This window comes from Mauremys reevesii, linkage group 7 (assembly GCF_016161935.1).
Source record: "Mauremys reevesii isolate NIE-2019 linkage group 7, ASM1616193v1, whole genome shotgun sequence".
Taxonomy (NCBI): Eukaryota; Metazoa; Chordata; order Testudines; family Geoemydidae; genus Mauremys; species Mauremys reevesii.
In genome coordinates this window covers 71,482,416-71,496,895 of record NC_052629.1, presented here as the reverse complement: position 1 = coordinate 71,496,895, position 14,480 = coordinate 71,482,416, and the positions used below count along the sequence as shown (strand labels likewise).

General features: G+C 47.6%; 1 protein-coding gene across 19 annotated transcripts in view; it reads right to left on the bottom strand.

Moving 5' to 3' along the window:
• Positions 1-14,480, bottom strand: part of CAMK2G (calcium/calmodulin dependent protein kinase II gamma) — a 166,746-nt gene that overhangs the window by 49,227 nt on the left and 103,039 nt on the right. For all 19 annotated transcript variants that reach the window (XR_005582729.1, XR_005582731.1, XR_005582730.1 and 16 more), the window contains exons 11-12: positions 12,083-12,166; positions 11,451-11,493 (exon numbers count right to left, since the gene is read on the bottom strand). Coding sequence is in view for 14 of the 19 variants with exons in the window: in XM_039481069.1 (XP_039337003.1) it covers positions 11,451-11,493; positions 12,083-12,166 (127 nt within the window). In the remaining 5 variants the exon portion in view is untranslated. The remainder of the gene's footprint in view (positions 1-11,450; positions 11,494-12,082; positions 12,167-14,480) is intronic.

The following is a 14,480-nucleotide window of genomic DNA, read 5'->3' as shown; positions in this document are numbered from 1 at the left end:
TAGTAATTCAGTAAGATCAATGTGGTGATGGTTCCAAATTAGATGAAATCTGTTCTGCATGCCAATTTCTCAGCCAGCAAGCATGGATGACGTCTCACTGGGTGCACAGGCACTGGCATGCTGTTTTTTATTGGCAGTGAGTGGGTGTGGGCTAGGTTCAGGCACTCAGGAGATAACAGGACTCATGCCACGTACCTTGCTCAGCCAGGCCGACAGCACTCATGGCGGCCGAAGCAGGGGTGGAGCTTTGCCTGCCAACTGATTGGTCAGAATCATTCAGTGGGAGGAGCCGTAATAAAGCAATAAAGGCCAATCAGCAACAAGAGAGCAAGATGCAAGTAAATTAGAGTTAAGGAAAGGTGGGGAGAAAACAATGTAAAGTTCTGAATTAAAATTTATTTATGCCCTTCAAACTCAAAGACAAAACCAAACTGGACTACAGAGACCAGTCTGGGGGGATTCCAAGGACCTGGGAATGACGTTTGGAAAGCCATGGATTTAATCATAAGTTTTGAGAACCAATTTGCAAGCTATGGATTTCGATGTCAGCGAAGCCAGAAGGAACAAACAGTGGGGTTCTGGTCTGATTTGTTTATTTTAAAGTCAATGGGCCTGTAGTGAAGTGTTTTGGGAGAGGCTCTGGAGGAGGCTGCAGACCCCATCTAAATCTTGTCATGAAGTCATGTATTAACATACAACAAAACCCAACATGAGTAAGAATAGATAAACATATCAAATAGAGGGGAAAAGGAACCTCTCAAGCTGGAAGGCATCCATGACAAATCTTTCTGTGGTAGAAAAACTAAATTCCACAAGAATAGCTAACACAACCAACCCTCTGGCAGCCTGGAGTTCTCATCCCTAAACATGTAGAGTTTGGGAGTGAAAAGCTCTGGCCTCACCCAGAGTCAGGGGTGCTTAAAAGTGAAGTCAGATTCTTCGGACACAGCGACAGAGATCTGGAACTGTAAAAGGAGGTGGTGCTAAAGATAGGGCTACACGCTGGTATTTAAACATGGTTCTGAGCAGCAAGCATCACAACTTGTCTAAATGAAGGAGCTTCAAAGATTTTTTTTCAATATAGAGATTGCCTCATATCTCAAATTGCCTATCACTTGGAGCTGAGACAAATTCCTCTGATGTCAAGGGAGAGTGACCAAGGAAAGACAGGCTGGAAACAAATACACTTTCATGAAGGAGTGAGACATTTGTTTCCCTCTGTCCTGCCACCAGGAATATTCAGAAATTTGTCCATAAGCTCATAGGGAACAGGCCCATCTCAAAGAGAGGAGACACAGTGAATGCTGGCTGTAGAAATACTTTTTTCACCTCTCAGTTTTAGCACGGATTTTCTAAAGGAGCCAGGAAGGAATCTTGGTAAGAAACTTCTAGACCCAGAAATTCTACAACAGGGAATCTCTTCTCTTTCGAAAACAAGATGTCAAATGGACAGTTAATTTAGCAGCTTTTTATAAATCAAAACCAGCAAAACCCCCACAAAAACTCACCCAAAGACTGTCAGAGATGAAGCAATTCCAAATTTGATAGATTAGCACTAAAACAGGAACCAAAAGCACTAGGGGGATTTGAGCACCTCTTTATCGATCCCTTCTGACCTCACCCTATAGTGCACTTGTGTAACACGTCAAGGCATATAAACACCACTGACTCCACTGCAAAGGTCCAAGAGGTTGTGCACCCTCCAAGAATATTTATATACTAAGATCCATTTGTGATGGAGAAGACAATTGGTCCTGGTTAATGCCTGGGGCTCCCTACATGCTTCCAATAATACAAATAAATAATAATAATTTCTCTCTCTGGTGAACACTGGTATTTTTTCTTCCTGTATTTCAAACAGAGTAGAAGAGCTCTAGAGAGTTTCTGGTTCAGTTCTTTATCTGTGTGCTAGGATCATCAATGTTAGCAGCTGCAGGGAACACAGATGTGGAAACCATATGTGTTAGTTAGCTGCTGCTGCAATACTGACAGGGAGGAGATATCTGTTATTTATCCATCCTATAAAAGTTTGATTTTAAAATAAACTCCTTTGTGATGGAGTGGGGCCAAGGGGTCTTTAAAATAGAGAGATTTAGAATCCAGAGGTCATTTCTCACTAGATCTTAATATACACAAATATCTGAGGCCTAAACTACTTGACAGCATCCTCCTTAAGAGGAAAATTAGTGAGGGAGAAGTGGTGGGGAGTGTTGTCTATTGTACACCTGTTTAACTCCTGAAGGAATAGGGGCCTCCATGACTACAGCTGGTGGAATGCATTTGAGGAAGTGTGACCATCTTCTGTGATCTCATAGGATGACAGCAACCTTCAAGAGATGCCCACTAACACCAACCTCACCTTAACCGCCATTGCTCAGCATAAACCAGGAGGTGTGCCACCCAAGTCTATCACAGAGCCTCTCAACACTGCTCCTGGATTCACAGGGAGAATATCCCTTCTGCCACTGGATCAGTAACCCAAGGCCTCCATGCGTCAGACATAGGAACACAAAGACTGGGGCATCCCACGACTGAACTGAAATAACTTGTGTAACCATCTGCCATGATGGTGACTGAGGCACAATTACTCTAGTAATTGTCATGTAAAGTTGCAGTTATTTCAAAGAATAAGTATTCTCCACTGCACTCCAATCATTCTATCTGAAAGTCTCTGACCTTTCCTCTGGAAATGTCCACTGACTTGCTATTGAAACATGGCTCAGGAGAAACAGCTCCCAGCAATTTACATGACTGATAGCTTAGCGTTTCATGTTCCCAAGGTGCCGACAGGTCGCCAGATGGGGGTGAGTTATCTGTGTGGCACTCTTCCCCCTGATGAAGAGGTATTTTCTGACTCCAGCCTTGCTGTAACACTCACATATTCAGGCATTAGACAAGAACATCAGAGTGCTTAGGAAGGCAGCAAGCACATCAGGAAAAGTCAGCTAGATGGAAAGAGCTGCACTCAACAACTCTCTCTTCCCCATGAGGGCAGGGATGGAGGGAGGCATTTATTCCTCAGCACGACTACATTCATTCTGTAGAAGGAACTAATGAGGGTGAGAGAGAACATGAAAAGCAGCCAGTCACTTCGAATGGACAGGATAAACAAGCAGAGAGTGAGGGAGAGAAAAGGGGAGGGGGAAAGGAGGAAAAGCAGCTTAAAAAAAGGAGCAAACCTCTCTGTTAATATATAAGTTAACCCTTTTATTTGGATTTCTCCCCCCCTGCTCAGGCTACTAAAGTTAGCAGGGGGGAAAATGTGCACCTGCATTTTGCCCATACGCTTCATATCGTCAAATTTCCAAACAACTAGTCCCAGGCACGCACAGGTCTGCAATGCAATGAGATCAAATGGCACTTTCAGAGGAATTAATCTGCTTCAGCTCCACAGGAAAGTCTCATGGGCAGGATCTGAGATTGCCTTTCCATCTCCCAGATGTACCTTGCTTCCCCACACTTTGGGGCAAAGGAGGGGAGGCAGAATTCATTGAAGCTCAAGCTTCAAGTACTCAACCCAGGGGCATCCTCTTTGGCTTCTATCATCATCAACCAGGGAAATCCTGGTTCTCTTTCGTGTGGCTGTTACTGGAGAAGGTGTATGGAGCAGACAGATAGCCCTGTGGTTTTTCCATTAGCCTCTGCCGACCCCACACAGAATCAAACATCCTTAAGCCAGGTTAACACAGGAAATCAGACACGGAAGACAGAAAGTTAGTTTTTAAGGGCCAGGTTTGTAAAGGCATTTAGGTGCTGGTATGTTCAGTACTGCAATGCCTAACTGATTTAGGAGCCTAAGTGTCATTTTCAAAAGCGATCCAGGCATGTAGGAGCCTAAATTCCATTGACTAAGTGCCTAAATCCCCTTCAAAAATGATATCCGGGCTCCTAACTCACGTAGGCATTGCAATGCTGAGCACAGCAACACCAAAACACCTTTAAAAAACTGGACCTAAGTCTGTTTCTGAAAACGTTTTCAAACATCTCACTACTGCTGCAGAAATCCACCTTCTAAAACATCTACCCCTGTGCATTTATGTGGCATGCAACGTGAGAGTGGAGACTTATAAGGTTCAGATGGTCGGTCTGCCCCTTGGGCTGGAGTTCTTGCCAGACCCACTGAGTGTTCCAGCACGTCCTCCATTCAGTAGGTTGAGGATACGGCAAGAATACCCTTTTGTAGCATTTCAGCACCCCCCACTTCCTGCCGTAAGCAGGCTGGGAAGAGGCAGGAATGCAAAGATGCCAAACCAAAAAAAGTGTTAACGGACTTTTTGTGAACCTCAGAGAAGTTTGGGGGTTGGTGTAACAGGAGGACAAAGGCTGGTGGTGATCCTCATTGTCACATAATTTCATTTGCCCTGCCGAAGTATAATTTCACACTTACACCAGAAAAAAATGCACAGTTGAGAAAATAATTAAATCAACAGGATCCAGAGATGGGAGTAAAAAGGAAGTTTACTCACCAGCAAGTGGAGTTTTCAGAGTATGCTACCATAGCAGATCCACATTCTAGGAGTCCTGTGCCATTCCTGAACCTTTCTAAAGCATTTTAATAGTGATGGACAAAATTCATAGCACTGTCTAATTTTTCATTAAATTTGATCGCATTTCCTGTTTGGGAAGTATCCGCAAATAGATCGCATAGCTCTCAAAATCTGTTTGTTGTCCAAAATTTCTTTAAAATTTCTTGGTCAATTTCCCGCTTCATAATCCACCTTCAAAATTCACTTGAGCTGGTGAGTTACTTCAGACATGTGGTCTCATTTCAGTTCCATGAATGGACACTTATATAACACAGCACAGTATGACTGTCAAATATTAATCACATACACAATTCAAACTTTGCTTTTGCTAAATAACAGAGTTTAAAATTCAGCCTCCAAGTATTCCTATTAGAAAAGCTCAGCCACTCAAACTTTCATGGAAGGCAAACACAATATGCTTGGGGAGTATTTAATCATACTTGATTTTGGAATTTGAATATTTATTTATTACTATTTGCTCAGGTCTACAGCTTAACATTTATAGGCGCACATACTGTCTGCAGATCCAGTCTCCCTGTCACAGTTATAAAGGACTCTATCCTTAGAGCTGTCCTCTGCTCACCTCACCCTCACCTAAACTAGCTATAAAAATTTCAGATGAGAGGATGAAGGCGGGGAAACATGACTGTAGAGGCAATACGTGGAGAACTCCAGTTATTGCCAGGTTAGCTTCCTTTCTCCCTCACAAAGCTGCCTCTGCTGCTCCTCCACACAGATGAGCAAGCAATAGCAATTCCCAACAACAGAGCTGAGAAGTGAGTGGTTAAAGATGGAGGATCAAGCACAAGGTCGAAGCACCACTTAAATCCCACTTATGGTCTATTTTGAGAGTTTAAGTGGTGCACAAGACTGGCGATGGCCCACTGCATGGCAGTGAATTTCACCCTGAATGACTACTGCTCTACAAATGAGCATCCAGTTTAGATCCAGAGCCGGCAAGTGATGGTGAATTGAACTACAAGTGGCAGCCGTACAAATCTTGGTGATAGATACATTATGGAGACAAAGTGTGTAGGTGTCTAGAGCTCATTTGGTTGTAGTCGGCTTGGCTACTGAGCGGGGAGGGATAGCTCAGTGGTTTGAGCATTGGCCTGCTAAACCCAGGGTTGTGAGTTCAATCCTTGAGGGGGCCATTTGGGGATTGGTCCTGCTGTGAGCAGGGGGTTGGACTAGATGATCTCCTGAGGTCCCTTCCAACCCTAATAATCTATGATTCTATGATCCATCTGGATGATTTCTGGACATATCTCACTTCCCTCAAAGGCTGTAAACAAACAGGACGACTCTCAAAAGTAGTAACTCAGTTTTTGACATATAATATATGCAGTCTAGTCACTACCCCCAAACCCCCATGAGTGTGTTATGAGGCTGTAGGGGACGAGACCGGAAGAGAGAGATGGTTTGCTTCAGATGAACATCTGAAGCCAATTTGGGCAGAAGTTTCAGGTGAGCAACACAGCACTGCTTCGTAAAGAAGGTCCAGTGTCAGAGTTTGGATTTCACTCACCCCCTTGGCAGAGGAGATAGCTACCAGGGAGCTAACAGTAGCTCCCAAGTGGTTCAAGGGACATAGTCAAAGGCCTAGTACCTTGAACTGACTGATAACAGTGTATGGCTGAATGAGGACAAGGTCCTTTAAACAGAGTAGTGAAATGCTGAGATCAAGTTAACTACATTAACTGTGGAAAGGGATCAAACCAAGATATCTCTAGTAACTGATTGAGGAGGAGCCAAGCAGTGTGAGGGGTAACACGTTATTACTACTACTACACACCTAAGAAAAGAAATTTATCCATTTATAAACACATGCTTTTCTGGTGGCAGGAACATGGGACTGCGACAAGCCTGCTGCTTCACCCTTTCTGAATACACCACCCTACCAGACATTAAGGGCTCAAGACCCAGGCCTCCAAGCATCGTGACTGAACTGGAGGAGAGTTTGACCTTTGAGAGTAGTAGGATTAGCCAAGGCTTGAGACATCACAGGCAGGTCAGAGCATGACACCTAGCCCTGTCCCATTTCAATCCCTCCAATGGGAAAGGGGAACAGGGTGACTCCAGTTGGAACCCTTCTCCTAGCAAATCCAGGAGCCCTGCCTGGTCTCACATGCGTGAGGCACCTGAAGCATTGTTTTGAGAAGTGTACTCTCAGGTGACCCTGCCTTCTCTAGACCAAAGACTGGAGGTTTGGAAGAAAAACAAGACCTTGTTGTGTGAAACATACAGTCAGGTCTCCTGGCTGGCAAGGAGGAGGCTGAGCATTGCCAGCCAGATCTCCCTGGCTGGATCTATCAATCCTTTGTTTATAGGAAGGGTGCCTTCTCCTTCATCTCCAGCAGGCCAGCGAGTTTGTGCACCTTCTCCAGTACTGCAGCAACTGGAAAGTCCAAGGGCTAAGCTCAGAATAATCTCCTGTAATGCCTTATTGTTGTCATCACAGCGAGGAGACCAACTTAAACTAAATTTCATCTACTCTTCCTCCTCCTCCAATGCAGAGAGGTCACCTCCCAAATGAGCCTGGCACTGCCAAGATATAGTCTCATGCCCCAAGAGCCATAAGGCTCTATTAGTCATACAAACCAAGACTTGGGATCCCCACTTTCACTGAAATGTTAGAAGTCTGACCTCTGACCAGGCAAATATAGTAGGGAAGCCATCAGCAGGGGAAGTAGGAGCAAAAGCTAACCAGATACCGGACTGGGTTGTAGATTTGTAAGGCTCTACGTGAAGGGGAGACCTCTGTATCAGAAGGCCCAGGCTGGCTCTGAAAGCTCTTTAGAGGAATCTCACATTACAGCAGCCCCTGAATTTTTGTTCTTGTGGAGTCTCCCCCATCAATGAGTATCGGAGGATTGGAAGTAGGAGACCAGCTCTGTAGCACTTCTTTCAGGCCTCTTTCTCAGAGTATCTCCAAGTCTCTGAATGACTAGTACAGGGGCTCAGAATAGGCCACCAGACCCAAATATTTCCTCCTCTTTTCATTCAGTGATGAAACTGAAACCTCTGGCTCCAACAACTGGCTCCTGAGATAAAGACGAGTGAGCAGACGAAGCCTCCTCCAGCATGCTTCTAGGTCTGGGAATAAAGGATGCACAGCCAAGCACCACTGACTTCTCCCAGGCATTTGAAGTACCCAACATGTTGGTCTACAAGGGACATTTTCTGACCCAAAGAGAAGTGCTCCAAACCCAAACCCTTCCCCTGTCGCACCATAAGTAGGCCGCAGAATTAGTCTTACTAAAAATTAATTCAGTACTATTATTTATTGTAAACACTAATCTAAGAATAACTACGTTAACATTTAAACTAAACAAAACTGTGTCACTGAGCGAAGGAAAACAGACCCACAACTCCTTGTACCAGCGGGAAGAGGGGAAACTGAGGACGGTCATAGGGTTTTCACAACCTTACCTGACGCAATGGCTGCATGAGAGCACACAGGCCCTCCTAACAATTAAACTGCTTTAGAATCACTCTAGGCCCACAAGGTACAGCTTTCAGCTCCTGCAGGGCTACATGTACACCACAGCTGGGAGGTGCGATTCCCAGCACAAGCAGACAGATTCATGCTAGCACACTAAAAACAGCAGTGTGGATATTACCGCATGGGCGGGGACACAGGCTGACCTGAGCACCGACCCAGGGGATCAAGAGGCCTTGGATTTTAGACAGCTAGTCTGAGCCACTGTCCATGCTGCAACATCCACACTGTGATTTTTAGTGCGTGTCTGTCTCCACGTGCTGGGAATCACATCTCTCAGCTGCAGTGTAGATGGATCCTTTGCACAATTACCAAGGAGTGTGTGTAAAACTGCTGCTACAGCCAGCCTGATCTTTCTCCATGTCCTGACATGCCTGCACAGGCTGAATTTATAGCGGGGCCAATGATCAATTCTCAAGCTACTGTGGGCTGCCCTGCTACAGTTCTGGGGTTTGGTGCACAGCTCTTCTATTTGAATAACACCACCAGAATGACATGAATCCCAGCTGGAAGGGAGATGCTACCTGGATTTCACGAGTGAGTGTGTGTGTGTGTTTTTTGTTGTTGCCGTAATTAGGAGTTTCCTGCATTATACCATAGATCAGGCCTGCACAACATGCGGCCCGCGGAGCCTCACTGTGCGGCCCGTGGGGGGATTCTAAATCCCCCGCACACGGCGCTCTGCGGGCAGTCCAGAGCCCTTTGAATCCCAGCCGCGGCCGGGAGTCAGAGAACTCTGGGCTGCTGGCAGCTGCGGGGAGCCCAGAGCCCTTTAAATCCCAGCCGCGGCCAGGAATCAGAGGGCTCTGCGCTGCCCGCAGGGGCAGGGAGCCCAGAGCCCTTTAAATCCCAGCCGTGGCCGGGAATCAGAGGGCTCTGGGCTGCCTGCAACCACGGGGAGCCCAGAGCCCTTTAAATCCCAGCCGGGGCCGGGAGTCAGAGGGCTCTGGGCTGCCCGCAGGGGCAGGGAGCCCAGAGCCCTTTAAATCCCAGCCGCGACCACTGATTGCCCCCTCTCCTGGGACCCCTGCCCCTAACTGCCCCCCAGGACCCCCACCCCCTATCTAAATGCCCCGGGTCCTTGTCCCCCGAGTACCCCCGCCCGAGACCCCTGCCCCTAACTGCCCCTTGGGACCCCAGCCCCTATCTACGCCTCCCTTCTCCTTGTCCCCAACTGCCTCCTGAGACCCCTCCCAACTTCCTCCCAGGACCCCACCCCCTACCTGTCCCCTGATAAACCTCTGGGACTCCCATGCCTATCCAATTGCTGCCTGTCCCCTGACTGCCCTCCGAACCTCTGCCCCATCCAACCCCCTGCTCCTTGTCCCTTGACTGCCCCCCGGAACCCCCTACCCCTTCTCCAACCCCCAAACCGCTTACTGTGCCACTCAGACCAGCGTGTCTGGCTCTGTGCAGCTCCAGACAGTTGCTGCCATGCTCCCCGTGGAGCCCACAGCCCTCTCCCACCCCCAGCACCTGCCTTCCAGATTTGAACACCTCAAAATTCAGGAGTGCTCAAGCTCGGTTTGGGCAGCTTTTACTTCATTTCTCCCAAATCAAATATACTGATCCACTGTAACTTGCTGTAGAAAAAGCAGGATAAAATTGAGCAAGAAATGCTTATTAGGACTGGAATTGCTATTTTCAACAGCCATTGCCTTGTTTGTTTGTTTAAGGAAGACAGTGATATTACATTGGCAAATTCCCCATAGAAAGAAAGAGTGGAACAAAAGAATAATAAAGACACCTCAACTTTTCCTCGTTTATGGAGGACAGTCTTATAATACGCATCCAGATATCCTCCAATCACACAAGCTGAAAATTGTTCCACTGTACTGCAGCTCTGTAACCATATGGGAACCAATCTTGTCTGTGTTTTGTGCACATCCAAAATTCCTGCTGAATGACCCGCCCTGGGAGCGTTACCAGTGACCCAGGGCTGGGGCGGCAGGAGGTGGAGGGGGGCACTGGTGGGGGAGAGCCCAGGGCTGGGGCAGCAGCAGGGTGGAGGGAGGCCACTGGTGGGGAGGAAAGGGGGAAGCCCAGCGCTGGGGCGGCAGGGGGTGTGTGTGGGTGGGGGGGAGAGCCCAGGACTGGGGCAGCAGGAGGGTACAGAGGGGAGCCCAGGGCTGGGACGGGGGGCAGCCAAATTTTTTTTTTGCTTGGGGCAGCAAAAAACCTAGAGCCGGCCCTGCCGGGTTCCCCCAGCCGCCGGAGCCCCGGGCCCTTTAATTTGACCCTGAGGGCTCCCAGCCACCTCTTCAGCTGGGAGCCCCCGGTTGATTTAAAATAAAGTATCACCTCCCCACCCCCAACCTTCCTTTTTGGCCCACAGCTGTTTTGGTGGGGCAGTGCTGGGGAAGGAGGGTTTGTTTCCGCAGGGCTGGGCGTTTCCGCGGGGCCGGGAGGTTTCGGCCCTCAGCTGTTGTCTTTGGAGGAATGTGGCCCTCGCCGCTTTACGAGTTGTGCAGGCCTGCCATAGATAGTATGTACTTGGTGACCACCATTAAAGCATTTAGCAAAGGAAAGAGTGACGGAGCAGATTCCATTATGGCTGCTTTTCATTAACCATCCCTAAATTACGCTCCAAATGGAGAATTGATGTATGGACTGTAATACAGCCAGGCTCAGTAAAATTTGAATTGAATTACTGCCCAGACACTACCTTTTAAAGAGGAAAACATGGCTCAGGGTGGTCGAGTGGTCTGAGCTGTGACAGACACATGGGCACAGAAAGGCCACCCGCTTGAAGAGGTGTATCAGTTGGGGATAAACACTAATGATAGCACAACCCAGCAGCTTGGCAGTTTTAACAAACTAAATGTACCTTTCAAAACACTCGTTTGACTGAAACGTTTGGATCTGTGTTTTCAGTAAGTGCACAGAATGCTCAGCAGGCAGCCAAGCTAATGGTCAACGAACCTCACAGGACCACAGCCATTTCAGAGACAGAGATGGAAACACCTACTAGCTTGCATGTTTGAGACTTTCTGGTTGAGCCAGGGATACTCAGCACCCTAATGGTTATTCTCCCTTGAAAATATCATTCTTGTCCAGTGGTGGAGCCAGGTCCCTGGCTCAGGTCTGAGAGAACCATTGTTGCAGTTATAGTCCCTGATAATTAGGGTTTCCAAAGGGAAAACTGATAAATGCCAACTAGAACATCCCAAACATGAGCCTGCAACAAAACATGAGGGGATTTTGGTAGCAGACTGGATTCCCCTCTTGTTCCAGATGCAGGCTCCTCCCCCAACTAGTCTAATGTTTCTCTCTGTTGGTCACTGGCCAGGGCAAAGCTAATGGATTTTGGAATGCTAAACAGAACAAGACCCCTCTCTTCTCTGATTCACCCCCTAGGGGTTAAAATGCATCCAGATCTATGTAGAAATAAGGGGGATGGGATGAGGGTAGGGAGAACTTACCAGAAAAGTTCCGTGAGACCAGCATTGTTGTGAGGATTGCACCCTGCGGGGAGAAGGAAAGAGCAGGGATAAATAGTGATAAATCTCAGACAGGGGATGCAGAAACCCCAGTGGTTCAGGATTAGACAGGCTACCAAGGTCCTCTCTATCTCCCAGCAGCTGCTATTGAACGATTACATTACTTTTGGGCTGGGAGCCAGGAGACCGATCAGCATGGTAGGCAACAGGTCATAAGCATGGAATGCTCCTTTGGTTATTTCAGCTCTCTTTAAGTGGGGGCCAGGTGGGTATAGGGCATGGACAGAACAGACCCTAAGGGAAACGAATTTCTGTACCTACAGAAATCTCCCAACCTGCAAAGAAACTTCTAGAGTACCTTATATTAGAGGATCTCAAAAAGCACCTGACAAACACTAATGAGCTAAACTTCAAGCACACCTTTGGCAAGGCAGGTATTTGCTCTACGGCACAGAGGGAGAAACTGAGGCACAGAGAGGGGAAGTGATATGGGGCACACTTCAAGTCAGAGGCAGATCTTGGAAGAGATCCCAGCTCTCCCAGCCTTGTGCTTCAGCCACAAGACCACCACCCTCCCCCATTTCCCCTCCCAAAAAAGGCAAACACCTACTCACCTTCAGCTTTCTTCTGGCATTGAACTTCCTCAAGCACTCCACAGTCTCTTGTCTGTGCATCATGGAGGCCACAGTGGATCGTTGCTGGAAGACAGGAACAAGGAACGATTGTTAAATAATTGTAAACAAATCAGCAAGTCGAGTTCTCCCTCCAGCTCTCCGCTCACACACTACAGCCAATATGCACACCAACATGACTCAGCTCTGGGTGCCCTGCTCCTAACGGACCCTGTCTCCAAACTGCAGAGACCTGGTGACAGAAACCAACTGCAAGGTGACATTAACCACCCCCTTGTGGTGAGAGGTTCTAAACAAGGTGGGTTGTTATCACAGACCCATATCTGAGAAACAGCAAGAATTCTTTGCTACTTCTACAGAACCAGACTAACACGGCTACCCCTCTGATACATATCTGAGAAAGTGAGTCATTAAAGAGCAACGTTCTCCATCATTCAGACACTAAAGAACAAAAACAGATCTGAGGCAGAAGTGCATAACCAGCAATTACGCTGGGTGGGAGAAGGGGAGGGGAAGAGGCAGATCTTGTTACTAAATCTCAAAAGGAAAATTCAAGCCGGCGAATGAAGACCATTGTCTGGCTATCCTGATGCCTCTTGGACAAGGCTGCTCTTTGAACCTGCGAGCACAAAGCCAGCCCTCAGCACCCTGCATCAGATGCGGAATATGATGTTCAGCATACAGCTGGGGAGTCATATGGCTCAGTCAGATAGTTCTACCGCATCAGCTGACAGCCTGAGTGCAGCATCCAGCCAGTGGGGTGCACTTGTCACCAGCACTCGGCTGGGGTCACGTCAGCTGCAAGAGAAGCACTTCGCAGAAGTGCTGCCAGAGAGTCAGGGAACATTCGGAAACCAGAGGCTGATGTCAGACTGGCTCTTGTAAAGCAAATGCAGACTGGTAGGTCTGTGTTAGAGCAAGGACAGTGGGCGAAGGACTATCATGCTGACCCATAGGCATTACAGCCCTGCCGTGAGCAGCTCTCTCTTGGTTCAAACAAATTCATTAAGACCCAGGAGAACAGCATGCACTGTACACAGATTCTGGCAAAGTTACGTAGGGAACCTCTACTGTGACCTCAAACCTAGCTACCCCTGCTTTCAAAGCTGGCTACAATCTGCACTGGCTGTTGTGGGGGGTGGGAAGGCTGGGGCATCCCCTTTGAAAGAGCTTCTTGCTGTCAAAGTTAACACCGCCTCCTCTGAAGCCAAAGAGATGCCTGAAGTCATTCCAGGTGCCTTGCTAGTTTGGTCTTGAAGGGGTCAGGAAATATACTATTGACCATGTAGACATCTTCACTGACCACAAAGAACAACTGTCACTGGCGCTAGAAGTGCCAGTGACAGTGCCCTGTACTGCCATTGGAAATGCATAGCTAAGACCAGTCGCTGCCTACTGGTGAGCACAACAAGTCTCTAGAAAGGGAATCCGCGTAGGGTACATACACAGAGCATGTCGGGCACTCGGTGACAACGACTTCAATAGAGGGGAAAGTGGGTGGGGACTGAAGTGATTTATGGAATGAAACCATTACACTTTGCAGAATGGCCAGCCAAGCCAACATGGGCAAAGAGGGAAACCGTCTCGGGACATTTCACATTAATCCTGCCATGTGGGCAGAGTTATTGCTTCTCAGATAGTGCCAGTCACAGGCACTGGGGCTGCAAGGCTCACAAAATGAAACACAGTTATTAGATTACAGACACACAAAAACAGGGAGGGCCAGAGCCTGAGCTGGTATGAATGAGCATAGCTCTGGTGACTTCTCTGGAGCGACGCCAATTTATAATGTATACAGTGTGCACAACACATATCAATTTGAATCGCTAATGAGAGCTCTCTTGGGGAATGGGGGAATCACCACCGCCACCTGTCGAGAACCAATTGTGAAGGTGGGTGTGCACAATGAACACACTGGAAAGCGGAGGCGTGCCTGTCTCAAGTGTACTCTCTTAGTCACGTAAGGATTATACTTCAGGATCCTCTTACTAGCTCTGCAGAAAACGTGAGAACAACCATGCTCCTGGTCTGGAAAGAAGAAAGCTCTCAAGGGAGAGAGCTAGTCAAAGCTGCTTCATGGCCACTAGCATTACACTTATGGCTAGTGGCAATATGGAATGTTTGTACGTGTTACAAAAGCACTTCACATTTTCCTGTGAAAAACAAAGAGGCACTATGACAAACTGGGGCTGGGATGCAGAGTTCAGGATCCCCAGGTGCCAGGCTATTCAAGCTGACATCTCCCTAGATACGGCACATGACAATGATCTGCATTGGCAATCGATGGTTATTGGATAAAACAGCCTTGAAATTAAAAGCCATTTGTTCTGCATCTCTTCACTATAGCAGTGGTTACATAATGCTATAATAGGTGGGCTTT